This window comes from Anopheles darlingi, chromosome 3 (assembly GCF_943734745.1).
Source record: "Anopheles darlingi chromosome 3, idAnoDarlMG_H_01, whole genome shotgun sequence".
Taxonomy (NCBI): Eukaryota; Metazoa; Arthropoda; class Insecta; order Diptera; family Culicidae; genus Anopheles; species Anopheles darlingi.
In genome coordinates, this window is record NC_064875.1 from 3,217,501 (window position 1) to 3,245,000 (window position 27,500).

The 27,500-nt window shown below is 47.0% G+C and overlaps 2 protein-coding genes and 1 long non-coding RNA gene across 4 annotated transcripts in view; all 3 read right to left on the minus strand.

The window, feature by feature from the left end:
* Positions 1–7,239, minus strand: part of LOC125953359 (uncharacterized) — a 43,822-nt gene extending 36,583 nt beyond the window's left edge. For both annotated transcript variants that reach the window (XR_007468954.1, XR_007468955.1), the window contains exons 1-2: positions 7,188–7,239; positions 5,749–6,156 (exon numbers count right to left, since the gene is read on the minus strand). This is a non-coding gene — a long non-coding RNA (uncharacterized LOC125953359). The remainder of the gene's footprint in view (positions 1–5,748; positions 6,157–7,187) is intronic.
* Positions 7,240–10,933: 3,694 nt separating this feature from the next.
* Positions 10,934–12,319, minus strand: LOC125958093 (uncharacterized). Its single transcript, XM_049691216.1, has 4 exons — positions 12,259–12,319; positions 12,033–12,182; positions 11,691–11,963; positions 10,934–11,619 (listed from the first exon to the last, which is right to left on the minus strand). Exons 1-4 carry the CDS (start codon positions 12,317–12,319, stop codon positions 10,934–10,936), a joined length of 1,170 nt encoding a protein of 389 aa, XP_049547173.1.
* A 2,017-nt stretch (positions 12,320–14,336) lies between these two features.
* The window catches only part of LOC125953338 (homeobox protein six1), a 21,366-nt gene continuing 8,202 nt past the window's right edge, over positions 14,337–27,500 (minus strand). Inside the window, exons 3-6 of the mRNA XM_049682831.1 lie at positions 26,306–26,433; positions 26,032–26,136; positions 24,234–24,289; positions 14,337–15,510 (exon numbers count right to left, since the gene is read on the minus strand). Coding sequence (XP_049538788.1) covers positions 14,760–15,510; positions 24,234–24,289; positions 26,032–26,136; positions 26,306–26,433 — 1,040 coding nt within the window. The 3' untranslated portion in view covers positions 14,337–14,759. The remainder of the gene's footprint in view (positions 15,511–24,233; positions 24,290–26,031; positions 26,137–26,305; positions 26,434–27,500) is intronic.

Genomic DNA, 27,500 nt, shown 5'->3' on the forward strand with positions numbered 1-27,500 from the left:
AACGTTAGTGCCACAACTTGATCAAAACGACGGCAAACCCAATGTTTCAAATCCGTATCGATCCCGAACCCCTAATTTCCGATGCAGAACTATTCCGGCAACGGAATACGTTCATCTCATTTCCAATGCATCCGAGTGAGCGGTGGATGGATGTGCAAACGAGCAAAACCAACACCAACACCAAAGCCACAGTGGCAGAGCCAGCATAATCAACAGAACGCAGAAGTGTAAACTCTAGTGGCCGCAGTAGTGGCGCACGCGTTTGGGGAAATAGGAGACACAACAATTGACAAGCCAGAACCAGAACCAGAGCCAAGAGTGGATGAGGAACGCAGCACCACCCTTGCAGCAAATGCGGCAAACAACCCTCCGGCAGTCGTTCGCTCCATGACAGTCGCACTCGGTTGCACCCTCATTTTTCCCCCGGTCCCGGTGGTCACGCAATCATCGCATCACATCCCAGATCGCAAACGACTCGACGCGTGTGCATCTTTCACTCTCTCTCTCTCTCACTCTCTGTCTGTCTCACTCTCTAGGAGTGTACATTAATTTATTTAATGTATTTCTCCAATAAAACAGAAATTAACTTTCAATTACTTTATACGGGAAAGTCCGGGGAAATGGATTGTGTGCTAGCCTGTGCTACCCTACATATCATCGCTCAGGGAGCCGAAGTGTCTACAGAAGACTTTTGGTTGAAGGAAAAGCACAGAAGAGCACCCTATAAATAGCGCCATAGACGCACCCTTTTTTCCCTCGACCGGCGTGATGAGTAATGTGGCTGCAATTATTATAAATCATCGACTCTTATCAAAACACACATAGTGGCTCTAGGTACAGATACACTGGGTATGCAGCAATAAAGGAGAACACATGCAGAGCATACATTGGTAGATCCGTTTAGAGCTCTGCACTAAACCGTGTTGCCCCTCAACCACTTCAGAAGAACCAGTTCAAGAGGTACGGGGGAAAGAGGACATTGTAGCCTTCGTTCTTTTCTCCTGCGGCTCCCTCTAGGTCAGGTGCTTAGAACCCCATTAATGGCTTTTCGCCACCACTTGACCGAATTGTCAGCTTGCTAGCCACATTCGCAATGGTCCGGGGGGAACTGGAACTGACAAACTGAACGACATTGTTTCCTCGATGACGCATGTTTATCTCTCGAGACAATCACGTTCCCTCTCCCTAGCGGGAGCATATCGGAGACGCACGAGACACTCGTTACGAACTCTTGAGGGGTCTTCGAGAGGCTTAGGGCCCAAGGAGACGAAGGCGACTAATCGTCGCTGAAGCGCCCTTCGATCGTTCCTTCAACTCGAGACCCACGAGACCCGCTAATTGAGATAACTGGGACCAATAATGTTTCATAATGCCGCAGTTTAAAAATATCTCCGCTTCTTTCGCTCTCGCTCTGGCCTAACCCTCTCAATTTCGTCGTCCTCTTCTTTCGATCGGTGTGTCTGGCTTTTACTATCGACGGCAAACCGGCCTCCCCGTTCTTCTTGGCGTTCTGTGCGAGCGTTTTTTGGGGGTGGGTTTGGAGTCCTAAACACCAAACTCGTAATTAATCCGTAGCCATCGGGCATCGAAGCATAACCCCAGAGCATCGGCCGCACCAGCAGCAGCCCGGTTCGGGGCTGGTTTTGCTGGTAAAGTTATTTGTTCCCCACTATAAACCACAAACCAGCCCCAGCCGGCCGCTTGGCCGCCCGGCCCGATAATGGCTATTCTGGCGATAAACGCACGCCACGCACACGTTTGTTTTTGAGGTTTGGAGGAACCACACCGAGAGCAGAATAGTGAGGTTCGAGTGAGTATGGCACCATCGCAGTAGGCCCCGGTTCACCGGTTCCTGCGTTTCTCGGAGGGTTTTTAGGGAGAAGGAAGAAGAGATCGAGGATATCCTCGTAAAGACAGCCGATTACATAATGAACAGAAAACCGGGCAAACCCATTCAACGGTCGGCCTGCTCTCACCTGATTCTGTCTTGAAGTCCGGCACGGTCCGAGATTGGGTTTGGGCCTCGCGTGTCCAGTCCACTGAACGGTGATGGCGCTGAATGGACTTAATTGGAATTTAATTAAAAGGAAATCCAACCGGCGGTACACCTTAACCTTGTTAAATCTTTCTCTCGCTCTCTTGCCGTCGGTTTTTTGGCTGGCGCTTTGGCCCAGGGCAGATTACCTGGTTCGTGAAGTTATTAAACCGCCAGCGCTGGCGCCGGATTCTTCCTCTCAAACCGACGGCGTCCGACCATGGCAAAACCACGGAAGACTTTGCCCGTGGGCCCGTCTTATTTCGTAATTTTCAATTTATCCTTCCACTTCCTTTGAACCGATCCGAGGTGGTGTTGGGTTGTTAATTTGGAATTTAAATTTGGAAACTTTGATTCTTCGCAGCGCGCTCGTGATTATCGCTCTTCCTGGTTGCCTGACCCCGCAAGCCTTATCCGTATAGCGCCTGAAATGGACAAAGTGCGAATTTCCGGCGCCAATTTCACCGCAAACCGCGACCGCGTGTTCTGGAGTCAGCTGCTGAAGTGCTGCCGATCGTCGCATGGTTAGTGTCATGCTCCACGGTAACGCTAGCAGTTCACTGTGCGTTGGGCATGAGGAAAGCCAGAAGGCATGCCATGTGTGAGGTTTGCTTCCAGGGCACGCCATACTCAACGCGACACACCATAATGCCGATGCCAAGCAGATGGTTTTTTTGCTCGATCTGCAAAATTCCGAAACCGACCCGACTTCATTAGAAAGAAATTAGATACCTCGGGGGGGATCCAGTGACAGAGACGGTCCAATAGAGATGGCCAAGGGGGGGGGGGGGGGAGCGGGGACCAAAGGGTGCAAATGGAAACATGGAAAGGCAATGGCACACCCCCCCTGGGCAGTGGATATGAGGGCTACTTCCCTGTGCAGTTGGTTTTTTTGTTGTTGTTATGCTTTAATATCATCCCCTCGGCCTTATGTGTGGCTCGCATGTGGAGAACCGTTTTTGCTGTTCTGCTCATGATTTATCTTTCCCGGGGTTATGAAGAGGTTGCTGTATGCCAGTGGCAATGATCGCTGGTGGTGGTGTTGGTGATGCTCCAGGACCGGAGACCGTCGCCGATCGTTCGTTAAATCGCACAACACTTAAGCCGGTGTCGGATGCTTCCCATGGGGGAGTCCGCTCCGCTCTTAGAACCGCATGGGAGGAATGTGAAGGTCGTCTCATGCTCATGTCCAGCTCGCCTCGTACAGGACGGCCGGTTGGTTAATTTTTCGCTTCAAATTTATGTGCTTCAATAATGAGCTTGAAGCCAAACGTTTACACAAAACAAGCTTTAACGTGTCATGGAGTTTCGCTTGTCCCTTTTTTTTCGAAATCGTTTAACCATAGTCCCATGTTAATATCCATGATTGTTACACTGTGTGTGTTCCACCCTGGAGCACGAGAAATTCCGCTAACATTCCAGCGCTTTAAGAGGCACGAATCGCGAATCGTCGCTCGTTTAAACAAACTTCCTTCCTATCTCAGGTTTCAATCCCGGTCATTTGAAACCGGCTCGACTCATACGATAACCAAATGAGGGGTGGTGGGGCCCACGACCCATTATCGCTCGCCGGCGGGAACAAATAAAACTCCCACATCACACCGCACACACACACACTAACCGTGTCGCCGGAACACTCGGGTTCCGGATACCTGGAAAACCGAAAACAAATCCTGACACGCACCCCCAATCCTCGGCTGCATAAAAATGGGCAAATCTGGACCCCGCCTAAAGGCCTCTGGACATGCAGGGAGCCACGAAAGGGACGAGAGTGTGGGTCTGATGGCCGGAAACGGCACGGGATGCGAGATCCTGGCAGATGGAGGCGCCCAATGTCGAGGGGTCCGTTCGGAGCGGACCTCCCCAGAAGGTACTCGGATATCCATTAGGAAGTTTTGTTTGAGAGTCTCCCCTGAGGGAGGGAGGAGGGCGGGAGAAGGATAAGGGGAGGGTCGATTGTCCCCCCGAGTCGCGTTATGTCTCGTAAAAGTCGTAAACCTCAGTCAGATAAGGTTTTGAGACTATATCCGATACAGACTGGCAGCGTGGAAGAAAAGGAACTTCCCCAAAGGTGATCGCAAGCAACATCCACCATTACCACGGTTCCCGGAGGCTACTCCACATTTTGTGGCCACGGGTGTGTGTGACTCCACCGCGAGATGGCTATACGATGTCTGATAAGCAGTTGGATAATTACCATAGCCATAGCCCCACACCGTGCACGTTATTTAACGTTTGGCCGCACCAACGAGCCATTGCGTGGAGCCATGATAATGAGCCAGCCTCCGATGCTTACAAGAGCAAACAACGCGCACACACCTGTACGAGGTGTTGCACGGACTGTTCTATAAATACTCACGCTCACAACCTACAGATACGAGATATGTCCGTGTCTGTCTGTGTGCTGTTCTGGGTCATTCCTCGCCAGCGCAACCACGTGTTTCGGAAGCCGGCGCATAAGCCGTAGCCGTAGTAGTCAGCACGAGGTACGTTGCCCGGTTGTTGGGCAATGTTTTGTTTAAACGAGCCTCTAGCACAGCACCGGCATAAAGCAATGCTCGTCGTGATATCCAGTATCTGCTAGCTAGCAGGCAGGGCAGGCCCAGGAACATATTATGCCAGCACGAGCCCGGCCGGCCTGACACTGGTGAGCAAATATTTTCTCCCTTCCGAGGCTGCTGCCTCACTCTGCTGGTTGTTGATTAAGAATAATATTTCCCAACTGCTTTTTTTCGCCCTAAAAATGTTATCATTAAATCAACATGCTGATGCTGTGTGGAGTTGGGCGATGACGAGCGAGCGGTCCATGGCAGGTCCAGGCATGCTGCGCCATGCCATGGTCGCTACAGCACCGAGCGGAGTTTCATCAAAATGAATGTGTCCCAGAGAAGAAAACCACCCACCCATCGCCGTTCTGCCTATCTAGACAATGGTAATCGAATTGAACTTCCTCTTAAAGATCATCAAACGAGAGTGAATTGCGTTTATGCCGGTTACATCGAATGCTTTTGAAAAGTCCCATCGACCTGGAGGTGGTTTCCATAATTCCACCTTTGATCAGGGAAGGAAGTACTTTCCGTTGCTCCGTTCTTGTTCTTCTGTCTGGGCTTATGCTGTTGCTATGGAGACATTTGGCTTAGCTTGGCACACACAAGTACTCCTGGCATGTAGCATGTATGCACGCATTCATGCTCCGCTTACGGCTCGCTGGTGGCTCATAAATCAGGGTAAGCATAATCTAATTACTGGCGGAGAGGAGGGATGCTTCTTACCACCTTCCACCGAGAATTCGACATTCGAGAACACTCGCGAGCTCTCATGCTCTCGGGCCACAATCTAAAGATGCCGGAAAGGGGGGGGTTACTCCACCATCAGTAGCACGCAGAGCTTTTATCATAATACTTTCAGCGTGCTTATCCCCATCCCAGGTCGCCGGCTTAGTAATACAATTAGTAATTTGGAGCTCGAGATGAATAAATCACTTGTCTCTGTATGCAGGAGTCAGCAAAAATGGAGGGCCAAATTCAATCTGAATTGGAAATTTTGAAAACTCTTACAGGAAGAGGGGGCTGGTTTGATAAGATAAAAGAGGAAGCAACAGCAGAAGATCGTTACGACGCACTGATGGATAGCTCATGAACCTCAACTGGATTATCGTCTTTTAACGTGGGATTGGACAAATGAGAGTAAAGAAAATGAAAATCAGCACTTACATTCCACTATCGTGCCGATCATCACCATCAGCAGCAGTGCCATTGGCATCACCGCTTTCATGCTTCTTCTTCGATGCTGCATCATTGTCTCGGTTCGGTAGCCGATTTTGGAGTCGGTGTAGCGCCAAACCACCCAAAGCACTCCAGGAACGTCCTGTTAACAGCAAACGAACGTGACAACTACGAGCCACAAACAGACACTTCAAATATGGTGTCTGGTAAACAAACACACCTTCACTTTTCACTCGAAATCACTCGATTTCAGGGAAGCACTCGGGACAGAAACCAGGGACAAAAACAACCGCACATACCCGAAATCACACCCACATACACACACACACGCACACGTGAGAACACTTTCCGCGGTTTTTTTCGCGGTGATCGCACGTGCGAATGATCTGTATGATCCTTAAAAGAGACGGAGAGAGAACACTTTTCGTTGAAAGCCTTTCGGGCAATTAAACTGATAACTGGTGGGATCTTCGTGATCCAGCAAATCTTTTTAACACCTTTTTTACGCACGCACGCACAGTCACACCTTCGGTACCATACGATCGATCCCGCAAATCAAACCAATCGAAGTACGCTTGCAGCTCAAGAGCATATCATCCACGAAGATGTTTCAATGTCGATGAGTCAATAGTGAGGCCCAGGGAAGATTTTCTTTTGACACACATACAGCCCCACACAAACACATACACACACTCATAGCCAAATAGGTCACAACCGCAGGAATGAGGAGAGTTTTCCTCTTCATCACCCCCCAAAAGACTGAAACGCATTAAGAGCGCATTGGGTGGAAAAGACGGTCAAGATGCGGTCAGAAGTACTATGGCAAAAGGGTGAACTAGCAAAGATAGGGAGAGGGGTAAAATATGCAGATCGTTTTTATTTTCTGCTTGTTCGTAGTGGCCGCTGTGGTCAAAGATTTAAACCGAGATGCACTTGGGATGATATGAGGAAAGTTGGCTGGCTGATGAGCATCATCATGAAGAGAGGGAGGGAAGGAGGCAAGCAGCTGGCGCAGGATGGCGCGGCGTTTACGAAATGTAGCTGCTGCACCACATTTTCATGTACATGCCCTTTCCGCGGTGGACGATGATCAAGCCGGTGTATCCGCGGAGCAGCGCCGCCGACTAATGTCGGTCATGGCATGGGAATTCTAATTTTAAAATCATCATAATTTGGTCACTTTGCCTTTAGGGCACAGAGGATGCGAACTGCGGTGTGGCTCCTTCGAAGAGGAATTTTACGGAGATCACAGATCGACACACGTGACGGTTCTTCCTTTCGATTCACACACACACATATCGCACGATATTCGTCAATGGCTTGTCGTTGCACTTCCACCTGATTGGAATCTGCACTGTAACATGCACCACTTGCTCACTTTACGCCCTTCTGATCACAGCAATAACAACTCGTCGAACCAAACTTACCGGTTACCAAACGTGTCTGTGAACGCGCACAACCTTCCCGCTCGGTTAGTCGTTTTTGAATGAAGGAGATGTGGGGCCGTTGTTACCGAGAAAGCCGATGTCACGATTCCGAAGCGTTACCGAGCCGGGTTCTCGTGCCGGGTTCGTGCAAAGGGGGGTTGAATTTTCATTGAAGAAACTGGGAAACGTGATGCTGCAAGTGCAGCTTCTTCTTCACTAGCAGAACTGGAAGGCTCCGGGATGAGTCATGCGCCAGCAAAGCGTCTAAACTAGTTCTATTAGTCCGATATTATAAGAACCTCGATGGCTCATACTCTGACGCTGGGTGTTTTCACATTTCACAGCAATGATGACTCGCCTTTACAAAGTGCACGCTTTTAAGTCTATCATCATCATTATTTAGCAACATTATGCGATGCCTTGCGCACTACTCCTTTGCCCGGTGATTCCCTATTGCATCACTGTACTTATCATTAGTTTCATGACGTCTACTTTGCACCAACGGCTACAATCCAACATGCTATGTTTTTTCCCGTACTCCTCCTGGTACAAATTGTAGTTCATGGGCCTGCATTTCGTTGTTTTCGAGGTAATCCTTGAGTATTGGATGATGGCTTACCAGCAGATGGGCTGTTCGTTTACATTTCATTTTTTTACAAATCAGTGTGATCAGTGTAAAATCAAACATTTAAAATCACCATTTGAAAACCCGTTTGGAGCTTATTCCAATGTTGCGGAAATTTTAAAACGTGATTTAAGCTATTAGGAAGAAGAGCGGGAGAGAAGGGGGATGGAAAGCATTTATAAAATTATAACTTAAAATCTTGTGTAGAAAACCACCCAAAATTAAAGAGTAAAAATTTTTGACCCACTCTTATAAATTAAATCTTGGATGTTAAACTGTTAATAACTACCTCTCCCTTTTCTCAGCTGTTAGATCTAAACCTTTTAAAATCTCCTTTTTGTTATGACCTTGCCTTTATTGAAAATTTCGGAACAAATTCTTCGAGAGATAACGGTCTATTTAAAATAAAATGTCAAGCAAACTCGAAAGTTTGCTCCTATTTCAAGCAAACTGTTAAGCCTGTGTCACACGAAGCGTAAAGTTTCTAGCAAACGTTTTCAATTTACGCCAGAGTTTATGGATCGTGTGGCACAGGCTTTATATTTTTAAACTCACCACCAAATTCACCACGGATGTTGTTTGAAATAGAAACAAACTGTCGAGTTTGCTTGTGGTTTCAGTTTAAATGGGCCGTTATTTCTCGTAAATTTGTTCCGAAATTTTCAATTAAGGCAAGGTTATTCCAAAAAGATGATTCTAAAAGGGTTATAAGTAATATTATATAAAAACACGGTACAGCAATTATAGAAAGAGAGATTTTATTTTTGAACACAGCCTTTTTGTTGAGTGTTTTGCCATAAATTAATATAGAATGAGGTAACAAATAAATAAATAATTGAGCCCTCCTCTTGGAAATCGAGCCTCTTACTGAGCAAGCTTAATCTGTCTAAGCTGTTAGCGCACGTTGATGCTTCATCACAGAAAAATTAAGATAGATTCCTCACGAAATAGTAAGCAAGAGTACTATTTAGACCATGTGATCCTTTGTTGCCGATCACGATATCTCTGGGATCTCGACACTGGACGCTGGGCTGCCTGTCCCATAGATTGAAGTGGCAATTCCTTTTCGCCGTTGGGCAGAATGGTGATTATCCAAGCCACATACTCAATAACTGGTTCAGGTTCACGCTCAATTACCATGGGATTACACATTAGACTGGCCAAACTGACGATATTATACCGTTCCGTTCGGTCCTTCGCAACAATCGGAACGCCCCAGTTTCCACAGGCAAGTTTCGTTTTGCCACCTATCGCACAAACATAGAAACAAAAAACATGAGTAATCATTGAGCGCGTTTTTGAAACACTTTAGTTCGTTGATGATTAACAACTTACGCCCAACTGGAATGCGGGGTTGCAAAACCTTCTCGTTCTCTTGCCGAATATCTTCCACCGTAACGTTGAGCGGAAGGCAAATCGGTTGAATTACTTCGGACTCTATCACGGGCAGTTGCGTCTTGATGAGTGCAACGTTGAAGAATTTATTTTCCCAAACCTTTTCCGCACGAACTTGCTGACAGCGATTTGTGTCCACACAAAACGGTAGAATTCGCAGATGCACCTGACCGAGAAACAACTTGATCCTAGAGAATTCAAAAGATCAAGAGACCCGTGATTATCCTGACGATTTAAAGGCATCAATTTGCTGAGGAAAGAAGGTGTACTTACTCATCTGGTGGGATTCCTTCCACACAGTGGGCCGACGTCAGCACAAAACTGCGACTGATCAGTGTTCCAACGCAGCTACGATAGAAGCGTCCAGTTTGTATAAACACATTCCATTTCACGAACCCATCCTTTGTCGGTTTGTCACCACACTTTTTGGGGACAAAATCTTCATAATGCACTACTGGAAAACCGCGTGGCTCAGTGATAGTGAATTGATCCATCACGCTCTTCAATTTGTACGAGCCGTGATATCTACTATGAACACCCTTCCAAAGTAGCAATGCAGTAATAAGGGATACTGCTACGCCAATGCTAACCATTTTGCACAAAATGTTTGCCTTTTTCCACCACAACTTCGGAGCTTCTTCAATCAACGACATTTACTTGAGCAATATTCAACAACAACTGAGTAATCACCCATTTTCTGGGGTCCTTATATTTAATGTCAGCTAGGAGTCAGCTAGAACGAATTCGTCTTTCCAATGAATGAACAGTGCATGTGCCGTTTATGGTCTAATTTGCGTCAAAAGTTCCATTTCGCGATGCCGCACCCACTCTAGGCACCGATATGCCTTCCTGTTAGTCACCAAACGAAGCCTGTAGCTGCACTGAGAACTGTACATACGATAAGGCGCTGTTCTGCTTATGAATGAACGAGGGCTAGTTTTTACCGATAACTCTTTTTTTCCTTTTAAAATTTCGATTCCCGGCATCGACTGTGAATGAAGGACTGTGCCTCCATTCATATTTTCATGTACATCCGGTGCGTGTCACGAGGCGGAAATACTATCTGGACAGACGACTACAGAATCTGGTGACGGATGTAGCTGATGATGGGCATAATGTTTTTTTGAGTCAGTAACCAGTCAGTTACGCAACGATCAATTGAATATAGATAGAGCCTGCACTGTGTGTTATTTGGGGTATTTACATGCATGCAGGACTGTACGAGGGGATACGGTATAAGTAGACTACTCGTACTTATATCAACACAGCACGATCTTTCCCAGGAACCAGCCTCCAGCTGCTTGATGATTTGTACATATTGATAGCACTGATTTGTACATATTGATAGTTGTGGTACTGCAGTTTAATTAATTTGCCTAGAAGCGTGAGTAATAATAGTTTTAGTATAGAATCGATATGGTTATCGTTTCGTTGGAAGCAAATGTTGAACAAACCCTACAGTATGGTACGCCCATACGATTTTAATCCCGTTCCGCGATTATTTTGTGCAATCGCGGATGCGACCTGTATGCGTCACGGTATCGTGAATGATGAGAATCAACATTTCGTTTCTATTGCACTGTGTAGCTACTCGTAATCTCTTTCCTCGTGATTACAGATTTATTATCGCTTGATGGACCGAAACGCTCCATCCGATACCCCCAACGGAGGGCGATTCGCCGCCTAACCCTGCAAAACCGCCGTTATCAAACGCTCATTTGACGCCTTAGTATCGGAGTACATTGGCAGCGTCGGCTTCCGCTGGAATGGCCGGAATGGAACGACGCAGATCCGCCACCGTGCAACAGTAGGTGTAACCGCGAGCAAAGTTACCATAGTTGGCATTGCTCCAGCCGTACTGTGCGCACACATCCTGGCACAGCATCTCACCGGCCGTAATGCTCGTCCGGAATGGATCATTGTTGTTGACCAGCGCGATGGCCGCGTTCGTACGGGGCGATTTAATGATCTTCCAGTACCACTTCGGTGTCTGGATACCGCCGGCCTCCAGCGTGATCGGTATCTGCTGGCCGTTAACGTGCGGCAACGTCAAGATGTCGTGCGCTCCATTGAAGATCAACACATCCTCGGCCAACCGACCGGACACGGTGCGTGCCGCATTCTCCACCACGAGCCAGTTGCCACCATTGGTGGCCTGCCATTGGGGTGCGACGTTGACGTAGAAGTAGGTGGCCCATTGCCACGGCCGGAAGATACCGTCCGCATCGGGCGAAAGATGGCCACGGGACATGTACGAGCTGGTGGTGATGAAGCGATCGGCCTGCGCCTGCGAACCCAACAACTGCGCCAACCGGATCGATTGCTGGGCGGTCGTGTAGGATGTGGCCGGTGTTACCTGTGGTGCTGCACCGTTCGACTTGAACGATGGCCGGTACGACTCGTTGATAGCATCTAGTGGAAATAAGAATTTCAAGATCAGTCCTCTGCGGTAGCCTTCCTAAGGAAGCTTTCTTGATACTTACGATTGATGGCTGCACCGGGGATAACATGGCGCGTGTAAACCACGGAAGCGGTCTGCATGTTGTAGCAGGATTGAATGTACGTCACGAAGCCCACACTCGGTATATCAAAGCCCAGGTTGAGCAGAGTACCGCCACCACCACAGCTCTGGCCCGTGTTCTGCAGATGACCGGTCGAGCGCGACACACAGGAAACGGTCGAAATGTCCACATTGGAACCGCCGAGATTGAACGTCGTTCCCGAGACGCACTGGATCGTAGCGGTCACACTACCGGCTGGCCAATGGGAAATACGCAAGAGTTAATACATCTGGGCACATTCCGACAGCGACACGCGGTACTTACTGTTGCTGATCGTATTGCCCGGACAGGCAATCAGAGTCGATTCACCAGCGTTCCACTGCAGCGAAGGTCCCGTTGGTGCCCATAGCTGGTTGTTGCGCAGGAACAATGGCTCCAGGGAGTTCAGCTGCGTCCGGATGTTGACACTACACTCTGGCCGCGTGCACGGAAAAGATCATTAGACCTTCGGAGTCCGGAACCCGTTCCGGCCGTTTTCGATGCTACTTACGACCATGGGCCAACCCAACCAGGGTGGCCGCAATGAGTGCAAAACGAAGGAACGTAAACATCTCGGTGGTTGAAGGTTGCTGCTGGTTTGCTGACTATCGCAACAAGCTGTCCGTTCGTCTACTGACGCCCTCGCTGGCCATCCACCAGACCCTTATAATGGTTGTCCGGCGCGACTCCGGGTGATCATTATCACTCACACCTTCGGTACCTACTACATTGCTGCTGGTGGCTGATTGTTGTAAATTTAGGTGCTACGATAAGCGATAACACCAGCTCCACGCAGCGATAGCCGATGGGGCGGGGGATGATTGCCTTTTAATGTAGAGCGTCGCGAGATGTCGCGAATTCATGTACGGGCGCGCAAGTGTATCACGTGCCAGGGGAGTTACCCATCGATGCGAGTTGGTGGTGGTCGCTTTTGAAACTCGTGTTCGCCCTGCTGTACGCGGTATCACAAGGGCGTGGATGCGATGCTGGACAAAGCGAAAGTTTGCTAAGTTTCTGATTGACCAGAGAGGACTCTAGGATCACTATCCTTTGATGCTTATCTAACCCGACCATCCGACGAAGATCACTAGCACTCAAATTAATGGATTGCAGTGTAATTGGATATGAGAGTTTTCTCACGAAAGGAAGCCGCCACCGTAGCAACTTCGGATCATGCTGGTAAGCTGGCATCAATCACCTGGACTGCCCAAACCAATTAAGCAACGTGCAACCTAAACCAACATTAGCATAATGCGACCCAAAACATTGAAATCTGTCCGCACAAATGGATTACAGCATCCATCAACACGTGTTGCACGTGGCTTGCGATATGCTCGGAGGCACGCGCCATGTTGCTGGAGCTGGCAGAGATGACTGTAATTATGATGCCGTGACACGTGGCACCGCGGGAACCGAACGTTATCTAGAAGAAGCTGTGGAAGGTGTTGCCAAGGTAACATGCATACCAATCACTGCTAACGTGTATCTAACCGGTAACCATTCTTCTTCCGGTTGATTATCGGCACCAAAACTAATGCACTCGGGAAATCCGGAATTTGGGTGGAAAACCAAAAGCTGTCGAACGAACAACGCCCCTCAGCACGGTGGACCGGTAGAAGCGGTTGATCTCTTAACAGTCGCGTATCACAGACGCAAATGCAATTTCGCAGATTAGAAGAGGGGTGACTGGTGTGCTAGAACCCCTGCTGTTACCGTCTCTATGGCATACCTTCTACCCCGTGCCACACACACACAAAGCGTGTGTAATTATCCCCTGCCGGTCAGGAGATTTGTGGCCACGGAGTGTGTTGTAATTGGAGTAAAAAAGGATCCTTTGTTCGAATGGAGTGCTCAGTTGTCTCTGCAATCGTGATAATTTGGTGTGGAACATATAAATGTCATAATAAAGTACAATCACAGTCCTGTGTCCATTGTAAATCGTGATTGGTTCTCACTTCTGTTTCGGCAAAGGACACGAAATGAATCAATCGGATCGACCAACAGAAGCGGTTGAGTAATTCCGATTTCGGTTTCCGGACGGAACACTTTTTCCTGTTTCCGTTGGTTTATTCAATGAAAGGATATCTTTCCTGGAATGATTCAAACCAGTACAGTTTGATTCATGGTACGGTATGGTTTGTTAATGATTCATATGTACAAAACACGCAAAGCATGGCTGGAACGCTGGTGAATTTCACGAAAGGAATCGAGTTTAAATTAAATACTGCCCTATTTTCTATGCAGTGCAATATGAATTTTCAGTCTTAAAAAACAGTTCCAACAATCATTTAGCTTTCTTCTAGACCCTGTTGGTTGTTGTTGGTTGCACGGTTACAAATATCAAAACAAAAATAACAATCGAACAAAGTAGTCCAGTATTTTTTCCCAGCGACACATCATCAATTTAATCATCATCACTTCAATTTCTATTCAATTATCGTACGCACAGTTTAGTCTAGCCGTCTGTTACGATTATCAGGGCTATGGAAGGACAAAATTCGATTATGCCAACAAGTAGGCTTGGTTTGATAGCGAATCGAGCATCTAGCATCCATTGCCTTGTTGGAATACTCTCCTTTTTTCGTCAGAACAACATTCTTACATGAAATATAAGGCATGAAAACATTAAACAACGAAACGTTTAAAGTACCATTTTGTGTATTCACATCGTTAAGATTCGATTACAGTGAGTGAGAGAATGAGATTTAGATTTAAAAAAAAACAAAACTAGTATCGAAAATACCATACACGGGGCCACGCATTTGGCCAGTCATCAATTGGATTACTATCAACACTAACGTTAAACTAGAAAAAATCGCCCCTCAACATTGCCGATTAGGTTTACAACCGGGTAGGTAACCGGGTGCATGCCCCTTTCTCCGGTTTAGTTCCGTTTTAGCTAGCTGAACTCGCCATACACATCATTTGATTCCGCTCATCCCATCCATCACCCATCTCCCCCCCTTCCCATCGTCTGTCTTTTGTGCCCGATGACGACCGCTCCGCTTAAAATCATAAATGTTGATAGTCGCCAATGTCGTAGAGTGGCATCGAGCCCATCACATTGTGGAAGTGCGAATAGGCGGCAGCAGCCGATAGTTGCTGACCGATCGCGGACACCGACGACTTGTTGCCGCTCGGTGAAATGTTCATCAGATTGCCGTTCCGCGTCCCGAGTGGCTGCGGTTGATGGTGCGACGACTGCGGGTGCGTATGGTGCTGATGGGAGGACGCATGATGCTGGTGGGGATGGCTGGCGTGATGATGGGTGTGCTGGTGCGGGTGGTGCTGTTGGTGTGGATGATGAAGGTGGGACTGCGAGTGTGGATGCTGCCCACCTCCCCCTCCACTACCACCACTACCACCTGTCGTGGTTGTCCCACCACCATGGCCCGGATTCTGAAGATGATGCTGACCGAGTTGTTGTTGCTGTTGCTGCTGCTGCTGCTGCTGCTGCTGTTGCTGTTGCTGGTGTTGATGTGCATGATGGTGTGAGGTGTTGTGAGGATCGAGACCGGATGATGCCGACCCACCGCCACTGCTTAGGCTTCCGAGCGTGGTAGCTCCGGCCGATCCAAGCACTCCGCTACCACCCGAAGCTTGACCACCACCCTGGGTTGTGCTGAGCGTTCCGCCGCTGGTGCCAAGGTGCAGCACTCCGCCACCACCGGAACCGGGACCGACGGCAAGCGAAGCCAGGCTTGGGCCATCCATATCCGAATCACTCGACGAATCCAGATGCTGCTTGTCCGATTCACCGGTACTGAAACGAGCAGAAGGAAATGGTTCGAAATTAATTCTCGTTGGTTTTTCCACCCATCGATCGATCGTCAGGCGAGCCCGACTAATCAATCTGCTGCGGATTAATCGTTGATTTTGTGGTACAGGTGATCGGTTAATGGCTGCTTTCGACATTGTCATTAGCTTGTTTACATCTTGGAGGCCAGAACCAAATTGAAATCATTAATATTGGTCATTTGAACTGTTACAAAACACTTGTGAACCCGCGCCAATCCACATTCAGCGCCCAATCATCTTGATAAGACCTTGATGTGGACAGCATATGCTATGGTTTCGCTATCAAACGAATTTTCCGTAATACTTTCGATGTACGTACCGCTCGGAGAGCATAGCAATGTCGACACATAAATCAGATCGCTAGCCAGAACGGTATGTAAACTTCAACGTTCTCCTCGGATAAACAAACACGCCGTCTGTTACGAGGTGCGGGAGTTGCTGTGCGAAATAGAAACACAATTTCCGACTCGATCTTCTGCTGCTGAGCGGAGAAGTGCTAGTGGTGGCATAAAATAAATAGTTTAGCGTCGGTCACGATGACGTCTGCCGCCAGCGGGTGTTGGGATGCGTACCGATGCATAAGCACTACACTTAGTTTGTAATTAATTGGCGACACCCGTGGCACGCAGGCAGCAATTTAAAGTTCACGCTTTCCGTGAATTAATTGTGCCACATTCCAAGTCCGTGTAGCTCGGGATCCACCGTGTGTGTGTGTGTGTGTGTGTCACAAAATAACAAAAACTGGGTATAACAATTGGACGGGAACAAATGAGATGCACGCGCTATGATGCTAGCAGGAGTTACAGTCTGGCGACACTGAGCGTGGTGCATAGCATAACTGGTAGTAGCACCACTGGTCATACTTTGAACTCTATGCTGTGTTTAGCAATGTTGATGCATATGTAGTTAATTTGGCACAGGAACCACAAGAGTAGTTTAATCTACGGGGTATATTTTTAATTAATTGATAATTTTTCAAAACTATAAATGACATGGACATTGTCGATTAAAACCATTGGTTTGTTAACGATTAAATAGTAACCTGGTAAAATCTACTTAAGGGGGGGCTTCGGTATTTTATTTTAATTCTTCGCATTTACTTTTTACATTTTTTCATGAATGCTTATCCTTTCAGGAGTATTGTGTGAAATTTTGGGATCAATCGAAGCCAAACTGACAAAGATATGGATTTTTGAAAATCCGCCTTTCATATAAGGCTCAATGCATCTCGCAACTTTCAATCGCGATTCCCAAAACTTGCGTTTTCAAAGTCGGTGCCCATCGTAGCATCAAAACTACTGGACCAATCGATTTGAAATTTTGAACACATAATCTGTACTCTATTTGCCAGGTAGCCCCGTCGAGTTTTTGTAAAAATTGTTGATACTTTTTTTTTAAATAATTGTTTTAATTATGTGAAGTGTCGATTTTTGACGCAACATCGAAAAAAGCATCACTTTTTCAACTTTAAAAATCTGCCAAAAATCGAAAATTGGAAAATTTCACAAAAACTTAACGGGGCTACCTGGATTAACTTATAATCTAACAAAAGAATATTCAATTGTGTATTTCTGATGACCCGGCACGTGGCTATGATGGGCACCGCAAAAAGTACATTTTTGCAAACTTGCCTTTCTAGATTGGATGCCATGAACGAAGTTTTGATCAAATCTTCCCCAAAATACAACCAAATATTCTTCAAAAGTTGTAGTTCAATATGAGATTATTTTGAAAAATTAAAGATGACTGGTTTCTTCACTAAAAATCGTCAAAAATAAGCCCTTTTTCGACCCAAAATAACCAAAGCCCCCCCTTAAGGCAACCATTTGTTTTGATAGCCTTATTTTATTTCGATCCAATTAGCGATCCAATTAGGTTTTATAATCACTTTGAGATATTTTGGAGTAAAAGGAATGCGAACACATTGTCACATGAGAGCGAAATTCATCCCAGAGAGCATCAAGGCCAGGATGCAACGATGCATGCCTTTCTAAACCACATCGATGAGCAAAACAAAAACAAAAAAACGAGTTCTCTAAAATCCAGCGATTGTTGATTCGACTCTGTCAACGACTTGCGATCCTATTAACGAGATCCTGTAAAAATTAAAGGGTTCAGTAACCGGTCGTCACGCTAGTCCGGCTTTCTGGTTCCTTTATCGAGTTGATTTTCCATTTATTGCCGATTTTATGGTGGAATTTTAACGAGCAAAGCATCTTTGAATGCATGAGATCATCAACACCGGTCGATACCAGTTAACGAAATCACACGTCATTCGTTAACATGAACAACTCCATCTTCAACTTTGGCTTATCTGAGGGAAGTTATCACGGCTATAGCGAATTGTTCCAAATGAAACTAAAATTATCTTACATCGGGCTCTAAAGTCAAAAGACTGTAAACTTAAAAGCAAGATGTATGGGTTCAGTGCACTTCTAGTGCTCAACGACAACGACACAGGATCCTTTCCACAGAAAAATCACCAACTGATTTGAAATTTTAATTAAATCCTGTTGGTGACTTCCTCACTTTGTAAATTCATCTAACTCGTTAAGATAGTCTCCAGTCTTTGAGTTCATGCACATTTGAACCCTGCTATTATGCTGGTCAATCTATTTCTGGATAAAACGGGTTAGGCTTCTATGTTCCTTTCACCCGCGCTACAAAGGTCGCCATAAATTCTACAGCGTTCTGTAGATTCCGAACAACTAAGAGCACTGACCACACTTTGCTAAGAAAGCTTAAGTGATACCAACGAACTAATGACCTAACATTTTCAAAGCAACAGCATACGATTCGTCAATCAAACAGGATCATTATCAAAGAATATTAGCATACGTTTTAGGACCCAATACTTGGTAACAATCTGTTTGTTTAAAGTGGTTTTCGTCCCAAAAGCAGCTCTTCTCTCTCTTGGATGTTCATTTTCATAGTGGGTTGCGGTCTGACTGAAATGCAGAATGCAAATATGCTAAATAGGGTGAGAGGAACCATAAATTCGGGATGAAAAACAAAGCAATAAAGAAAATCGAAAAGCAAAAGAATCGGGATTCTGGCGCCGCTTGGGTTTGCTATATAAAAGCGAAAGTTCTGTCCGATCCTCAGTTCATGTCCAACCGTTTCATCGGAAACGTTCTGCCGGCCAGAAGATTTTCAAAGAAATTGACGCTTAATTTTGTAACTCCAAGGAACGTGAAGAACTCAACATGCGTCGATTTTGGGTAAGTGTGCAAGTGCTATCCGGAGTGTAACAAGACAGTGACCAAAACCAAGTGAAGGAATCGTGATAAACGTGGTGATCTGGCAGTGGGTTTAACGAATTCGCACCACCATTATCCTCTGGACCGACTGCACGAACAACAATCATGAGCTGTCTCTTCTATCGAATGTTTTAGATCATCGTCTCATGCTTGGCAGTTGCTTCAGTTACGGTATTCGCTGATGAACATGATAGCGGAGAAGATGGAACAGGTCCCTTTGACGTACTTGACGCAGGAACCGAAGAGGACATATTCGGAGCAGATGGAGAAGGCGGCACTGATGGTGGAACGGAGGATCGCAGGAGAAAGAGAGACTTGTCTGGCAGCAATGCATATGCTGGTGCCTCGGCTTCAGGTTTCGGAGGAGCTGTTCCAGGCTATGCTGGAGGATTTGGCAGCAGAGCTTCCGCCGGTGCCGGAGCTTCTAGTTTCGGAGGAGCCTCCGCTCCTGGTTACCAATCTGGACTGGGAAGCGGATCATCGGCGGGCGCATTTGCTGGATCCTCGAGCTCAGCTGTCGGTCGGAGCTTTGCAACAACCGGAGCTACTGCAAATGCTTTCGCCAACACTCAGATTCGGTACGCTTCCCCGGTAGTCCAGAAGCACTTCTATTACCACGCGGCACCTGAGGAGCATAAGGCAACGGCCCAAGCCGAAACGTTGACCATCACGCCCCGTAAACACTACAAGGTTATCTTCATCAAGGCCCCATCCGTTAGTGCCAATGCTGGAGCTGCTGCCCGAGCCGCCAGCCAGATCGAGGAGAAAACCGTCATCTATGTGCTCACCAACAAACCAAAGGCAAATGCGAACTCCCGGGCTCAGGCCGACGCAAGTACCTTCTCGGCCGGCAAACCAGAAGTTTACTTCATCAAGTATCAGGGCAATGACGCTCATGCCGCCGCAAAATCCTCGGCCTATTCCACTGCCGGAGCAGCTGGTTACGGTGACGCGAGCGCCTATTCGGGCGCCAGTGCCAATGCCGGATCTTCAGCCGATGGTTTTGGTGCACGTTCCGGTGCAAGTAGTGCTGCTGGAGCTGGTGCTTATCCTGGTTACGACTTTGGCTCCTCATATTCAGGAGCCAGTGCTAACGCAGGATCCTTGGCCGGTGGTTTTGGTGCCCGGTCGGGTGCATCTAGTGCCGCAGGATCCGGTATCAGTGCTTATCCCGGGTACGCCCCAAGTAGCGGAGTGTTCTTCTAATCATGCGGTAGCTGTTACAAACGGCACCCCACACCTTCGCCACATAGTCAAAAGCGCGATGGCGCTTGTCTGTAGTCTCATAAAATTACGAAATAGTTAGTTTTTTATTTCTTTAATAATCGCGTAAACTATCGGGTCAATTGCACAGGGCAAACGTAGGCAAACACTATCATCCGACCGGCCAATGGACCGATCTAGTACTATGAGTCGTCTACGCAAAGAAGAAGTCAGCTTTATACTATAAGAAACGACGCAAACAAACGTTTACTTGAAGAAATTGAAGTAAAATCAAACCGAAATTAAAGTAAAATGTTTGCTATTGTCGCGCGTTTAAAAATGTTCATCTTTTACCAACTTATGCCAATGTGTTGTGCCAGAAAATGTCCTCAAACGCTAATCAAGTTCGCCATCATTGAAGAAGATCATTGAAGCGCAATTTATGTCCAAAGGATCTAGGACACTCCTTAATTCCAATTTCAAACAATTCAAAAACTCCATCCCTTGAAATGATTAATGGCCATCAAACGGAGTGGTCCGCGGCTTGCTCGCCAAGCCCCGATAAAGACTCCTTATGTACACCGCCGCCACTGTCTTTCTTTGTCATCAACCGGACATTCTCGCACATTATGCAAAACTGGTTCGGCGTGAGGGTGCGATTCCGGGTCGGTCGGCGGCTCTCCGTGTCAAGGCCAATCATAATGTCGACGTTGATGATGATATCGCCGCCCTTCGTCGCCACTAATCCCGGCCAAAAACCGGCTGCCCACTATTTCTCAACGACAACAACAACTCACAGCACGCACACCGGAATCCTGCGATGCACCAAGAGCGCAACTACTACGAAAACCAACCTATGTCTACGTCACTAAAAATATCTCCTTCTCCTCCGTGGCCACGGGACCGATTCTTCTGTCTTCTGACCTCCCATATGGTTACGCTCCTTCCAGCCACACAAACCACACCGCGGCACACATACATTGTCCTATCGGGGCTTCTCGCTGGCCACAGAAGCACGGAAGAAGTACGAGCGAACAGCACACATCATCATCATCATCATCATCACCATCAGCATCATCATCATCGTCGTCACCATCCCAACCATCTTGCCATCGACGTGTAGAGCCGTGGTCGTCGCTCGCGCCGGATGATGCGAGTGTACTCAAGGATGTAATCCGATACGCCATTAATTTCCGTGAAGGCAACGACTATACCCGGTTCGCCCGAACAGGGCACATACAAACACACATACACCACTAACCACCTCCCAAACCGGCACAAACGTATGCGAGAGAAGCGTTACTCGTAAGCGTTACACGTAGTGCTTGGCTGTAGGGCTGGGATGGATGCTGCTGCAACATGCTGCCGGCCCGAGAGTATGCGATTGCGGGAACACGAATATAAAACACAATTAAACCACCCCATTAACGAGCGGTGGTGGTGGTCCCAATCGCGCCAGCCCAGGCCCCGACCCCGGCTCAGACCGCGGTCCAAGTCCCGGCCAGAGCAGAAGGAAAAGCGCGATCCACCGCAACAACCATCATCCATCGTAGCGTGGCGTGCTTACGGCCATGTCCGAGGATCAGGTTTCGCTCCGACGCCCGGATTCCCCGTCGTCGCCGTTGGACCTTTTGTTTGCGCCAGCGCGCACCAGCGTACGTGTGCTGCTATGCTGCTACCGCTGCCACGGTTGTATGTGTGCCAATGGGAGACCTTATGTGGGTGGATGGGTGGGTGGGTTGTTGGTGGGCGTTCGCAGTTGCGTACATAATATGACAACCGTTCGCTGAGGCCTGCGCAATCTCGAGGGCTCATAATGACCATTATCCTGCGGTTATGATGGGTTGGGAATGCTGTTTTACATCCGTGCATTCCGTGCATCATCATCCGATCATTATGAGTTAATGTTATGGATAGCGCTGCCGGATGGATGCTGGCTGGAAGCAACAACAACAACCTCTGGAGTCCTTTTAGTACACAAGGCGGCACCCTTCCTTGCCAAACGGGCCACCAACCAAGCACACTACGCGCAAGGGTAGTCGGTGTGTCCTGGTTACTAGGGTTTCGTTCTTCGAAATTACTGGCCAACCTCACCAACAACACGGGGCCCCGATTTCGCAGAATACGCCTTAGTACAGCCCTGGGTGCATTGAAATGAAAACCACAACAACAACAAAAACAATGAACCATGGCATTTGTGTGTGGGCTACTTTCTCTACGTTGTGCTGTTTATGTAGCGAAAGGTATGTAACGGCAGAACGATCTGCTTAGCTGTTAAGGAGAAAGAACTCCCTTCGGTTTTCATCCTTGGTTTATGCTGCATTGCAAAGCACACCAGCAAGAGTATCTCTTGTTTATCAAAAGGGTTGTATCACAACTTAGTTATTATAAGTAAAATATGGGCTCTTTGAATCGCGCTTATACGGTTCCTTGCAGAAGAGCCGTGGTCGTAATAATCGTAATGGCTAAAGAGTTATCCATGTCCTTTGTGGTATGGTTTTAATGGAAATAAATTGTTTCTTATTACTTTCAATAATCTACGAGTGTATCAGGGATGTAAAATAATAATTTTGATCGCTGGTCGTGTGTAAGCATTTCTACAAGTAATGTTATGAATCATTTTTCAGGTGCTACAACCGACGAACGGTCTTGGCTTGCCACAGAAGATTCAGCCACCCCCTCATTTACATTTGACGAATAATTCATCGTAATATTTTTTGTTTTTAGAAAATCTCGATTTTCTACGAATGTTAGCTTTGGCTCTTTGAAGATAGGCAAACTTTACACTCCTGACGTTCTTCTTATTTAAACGCTGTCCAATGTTTTTGTCAGAGGCCCTTTCAATCCTATTAAATTTGCATTTATATGTAAAGAATCCATCAAGTATTCTTTCTCACAAACAAGTAATGCTCCTTAATATGATTAAACATGACTCCTCTTATGTACAAAGATTATTGAACTATCGCGGTATCGCTCGTGGTTGGCTTTTGATGCATTAAAAGCGCTTCAAGGGCATCATGCTCCATATCCCGGCCCATATGCATCTCACCATCGAAGATATAGCATAAAACTCCGACAAAACTCACACGAAGGGCCATCGAAAAATATAGTAAAAAATATATAGTAATATAGGAAAAGGATGTGATAAACAAAGTGAGGGAGAGGGAAAGACAGAGCGAGAAAATGATCGAATGCGCAGGACGAGAGCTTGAGCTTCACTTAGGAAAAGCTAATGTGCCGGTGAACCAATGGCGTGCGTTCGCCCCACGCGGCGGTGTCGACGATGGGGGAGGAAAATCCATATTGTGGCCGAAATCGGATACTTTTATTTACATTTTATTTATCTTCCGCCCGCCAACCTCCATCCGATCCGGGTCTCCGGCCAAATAGGGAGGATCCGTTGGACCGGCGAGCCCCTCTCCTGCAGAAGCATTGCGCACGACGTGCACCGGGTCTTCTTCTAGCTTCGAGGAGGGTGGCCACCTTTCCAAAGCGTCCCACCGCATCTTACCGTAAGCATAAGCGATGTCTCACAGGAGATACCTGGTCTTCTTGGGTTACAGCAGCACTGTTGCGCTGAGACATAGAGACGGAACCGGAGCGAATGCCCGGTTGACGTTTGCGGTGTCGCCAAGAGCCGGAAGGCACGCAATGAGGTTTCCCCCATTTTGAAACATTGTCTACTCAATGTGGAGCATAGCCAACGACCTGAGGGCTGAGGGGAAATGTGAAAACGCAGCATTTGCAAAAGGAATTTGCTGCTCTCCGTGTGAATCAACCGTTCCTTCGAAACCCCATAAGTTGGCCGAGGAAAACGGTGTCGATCAATAATGAACAATTAATAGCATGACAAGCTCATTGACAGCGGCCATGAAAGGCATTTCATCTCATAATTTTCTTCGGTTTTCGGCCATTGCAGAAAAGAAAATCCCTTCCATAAAAGCAACAAACAATCAAGATATGGGCTACGGTCGTACTGAACGATCGGCAGCAATAAGGCAAACCCCTGAAGCAACAGCCCGGACAGCCTAATGAAGTCCGCTTCCTGTGCTTCCCCATTCAGTGCGCACCACGTCAAAAGGTCCTCTTTTCTCTTGATTTCAAGTGAACAGTCGTCGGCAAAGAATGGCAAGAAAAAGGACTCACAGCCAGACGGCCGGACAGGCACATAAGGACAGAAGGACGACGGTTGAGAAAGAGGCCACGACCCCGAGTATGTACTTACTCCTTATGCTCAGCTGCTCGATCGCGCTGCCGCCGGTTTTTGAACCAATTCGAAACCTGTGAACGAAATGAACGGAAAGAGAGATAGAAAGGCGTGAGGAAAAAGGTTCTTGGTGTTTCCACCGGCCCACGTAACGCTCGTCAAGTCGAGAACCATGCGCCATGAAGGGATCATAAATTAGAATGAATGAAGACATCGACAGGGGCCCATCGACAGAGGATTAATTGCTCCTAAAGAAGGTTACGGGTATGACGAAGGTGCTAACGAGCCTCCTTCTCAGGAGGTCTCATGGCTCAGGCCACAAAATAATGTTTCGTCGGTGTGCCACGAGGGCATCCCTGCAGTGATTGTTTTAAATTAATCCATTGTTCCGGTCGTAAACAGCCCCTCACATACAAATTGAGCGCCTTTTGATGGGTCTTTTGTACTTATTTGCTTCCGTTTCTTGAGTTATGCTCATGCTGTGTTTGTAGAATGAACACATTTTAAGTGTTGATCTGCTGTTTCGTTATGTATGTCCTAACATGCTGTTGATTTCAAGTATTCTATTGGCATCAAATTAAAGTGTCGTGAAATTGGGATCATTCTTCTGAATCGACTTCCTAGCATTATCTGTTTTCTGGACTTATCATAAATCTACATCCATTAAAGTTCCTGGAGCATAATTGAAGGGAGTTTTGGAGTTGTTTTTTCAATACCAAAATTACTATTAAGAATCTCTTTGCTAGCAAGAGAGAAATCAGCGATTTCAAAATGAAATTGCCGACGGGACTCTTGATGCAAAAGCTAGGCTCACTGTCGTATTCGACTAATTTTGGTCCATTTTTAAGGAATACATTAGCTTTTCTGCGTTTCCTTATCGTAGTTAGGTAGGATTTTCACATTTGACACAAGGCACCTTATGCTTCGCTATGCCAAAAAGGCAAGATTTTATGAAATCAAAAACCAAACGATCCCTCCAGCCTATAACGATATCAATTACAAACGACCGCCTCAGAGAGCTTGTAGGTTGTAAGATTTCCAGGAAACAAAAGTAACAAGGACGACCAAATGCCATCAAATGACGACGTCTGCATGATCTAGAGTTGAATCTTCCTGTATCGATCCTTTCTATCATACCAACCGATCGCTGCTGACCGTTACAAGGATCTTCCCGTTGCGCTGCGCTCAAAAACAATCCTGACGCCAGATAATCCTAAACCTATCAACCGAGCACCGCCACCGAGCGCATCCTTCGCTGCCAGGATAAAACAAAAGTTCCAAGTCAGCGAAGGCGTAGGCGAGTGTAAGTGATACCCTACGAGGGGTTGTTCCCTAGGAGCACCAAAAAAAGGACAAAACAAGAGCCACAACAGCACGAAAGCAATATGTTGCGGATCAGCGTTGGAGATATTATTAATGGTAATAATAATAATCCGATCTCCAATTTCTCCCAACGCAAACCATCATCCCGTCCGATTGGATGCTACCGTCGGCATTCCCGACGGCGGCGGACGCAATGCAGACAACAACCGTCTTATCGGTGAACCGTGGCTATCGAATTTCCTCAATCAACCGGGCACGGCAACGCACGAGGTCCTGTTGGCTTAGGTAATGCGCCTTCCGAAAGCTAGCATCCCGGGACTAGCATCCGACGAAAGGTTCAAAACAGGGCTTCAGGCATTCCGTCAATGGGTTTTCGGTCGCGTTGGAAGGAAGTGATGCGGGACAGGAGTAACGAAGGAAAGCGATCAGATGGAAAGGGTCCTGGACCTGTTCCTGTGCGGCTCGAACACTGTTGTACATCCGTTCCACTTACCTGTGTCGTCGTTAAGCCGGTTGCTTCGGCCAGCTCCCGCTTCTCCCGGGGCGATGGGTATGGATTATGGGTGTACCAATCTCGCAGGACCGATCTTGATTTTTCCTTTAGTTTTTCGATTGGATTGAAAAACCGAGAAAAAGAAAGAGAGTACGAAAAGTGAAGATCAAGAGTATTCAAATCAACGTGTCCTCCGACGCTCCGTTGGTGCAGTGCGATCGAATCGACCGATCGTTACGATTCACTTGAGAAACGGTACAAGGATCGAACTTACCTTAAAACAGTAGCTCGTTTCCTCGCCGTCCCAGATTGTGCGGGGCAGGGGGAACTTGCGTCTCACCCGGTACTTGCCGACCGCACCCAACGGACGGCCGCGTAGCTTTTCCGCCTCTACGTAGTGCGCTGTTCGAATGAGAAAATGGAAAATCAGATGGTGAGTACTTTGCCTAATTCGACGCTAACTTGCAAAAGGCCAAGGCCTTTAGGCTTACAACGGCAGCCAATTCCTCTACAAAATCCTAAAACTTTCACAACTTATCATTAACATATTTTAGCTTAATTATACATTTTACGAATATGCTCTTCTATTCCTGTTCCTGTTGGATGTTGTTATATTATGTTATCCTACATAATTTTTAATATATAAACACTTGCATAACAATGAAATTGCTATCTTTGAAGAAAACTGGAGTGAGTCTTTTAAAGTTATAACACAGTAAGCTTTTATTTTAGGTTGCGATTGCAAATATAGATTTGATTTGCAATTCGTATTAGCATAGTTGAATTGAAACAAATAAATTGATAAGCTATTTAAAGGACGTTTCTGTATTATAGGATGGCATTGGGACCAGTTTGTCCTTTACGTCCAAAACACGCTCTGCTGATTTGTTCTAATCGACTAGTCAAAGCCACCTGGTGATGAACGATCAAAATGATTCAACCGAACGTACCACACCTCTACCAATTATCAATGTTACACCCGATAAGACAAGCCACGGTACAGTATCGCTGGCTCCTTTGGTAGCAGCAGCTCGTAAAAGATAATCATTTTTCAAACACCCAAACATCCCCCACACCAAACCTGCTCCCTCCGATCGCCAAAAAAAAGATGACGATGCCATCTCGTAAAGATCATCTCCGGAAGGGGTCGATCACGCGACGCGGCGCAAACGGCTTGGCTCCGTCTTTAGCTTCCACCTCGCAGCAGAATGTGTGAAACGTGATTGGGGACGTTCGAGGCTGCTGACCATTCGATTGCCAGTGAAAATTGGTTGATTTATTGGTGAGAACTAATCGATCGCACCAAACGACAAATTCGACCGGGGAGGTATTTGAATAACAAATTAAGTATCGTTTGCCCGTCTGCCCGTTCTCTTGCGCTCGGTCACAGTTTTATGTTTGTGTGTTTTTGTGGGGCTTTGTATAGGAATGGCGCCCGTGCCTTCGGGTTGCCTTGAGGGTATCCGTTG

Bases quoted from the DNA above. Each gene is read 5' to 3' on its own strand.
- LOC125958093 (XM_049691216.1), bottom strand. From the start codon at position 12,319: ATGTTTACGTTCCTTCGTTTTGCACTCATTGCGGCCACCCTGGTTGGG. The intron at 12,183-12,258 runs GTAAGTAGCATC...GCACGCGGCCAG, and splicing joins GGTTGGGTTGGCCCATGGTC to AGTGTAGTGTCAACATCCGG. The intron at 11,620-11,690 runs GTAAGTATCAAG...TATTTCCACTAG, and splicing joins CCCCGGTGCAGCCATCAATC to ATGCTATCAACGAGTCGTAC.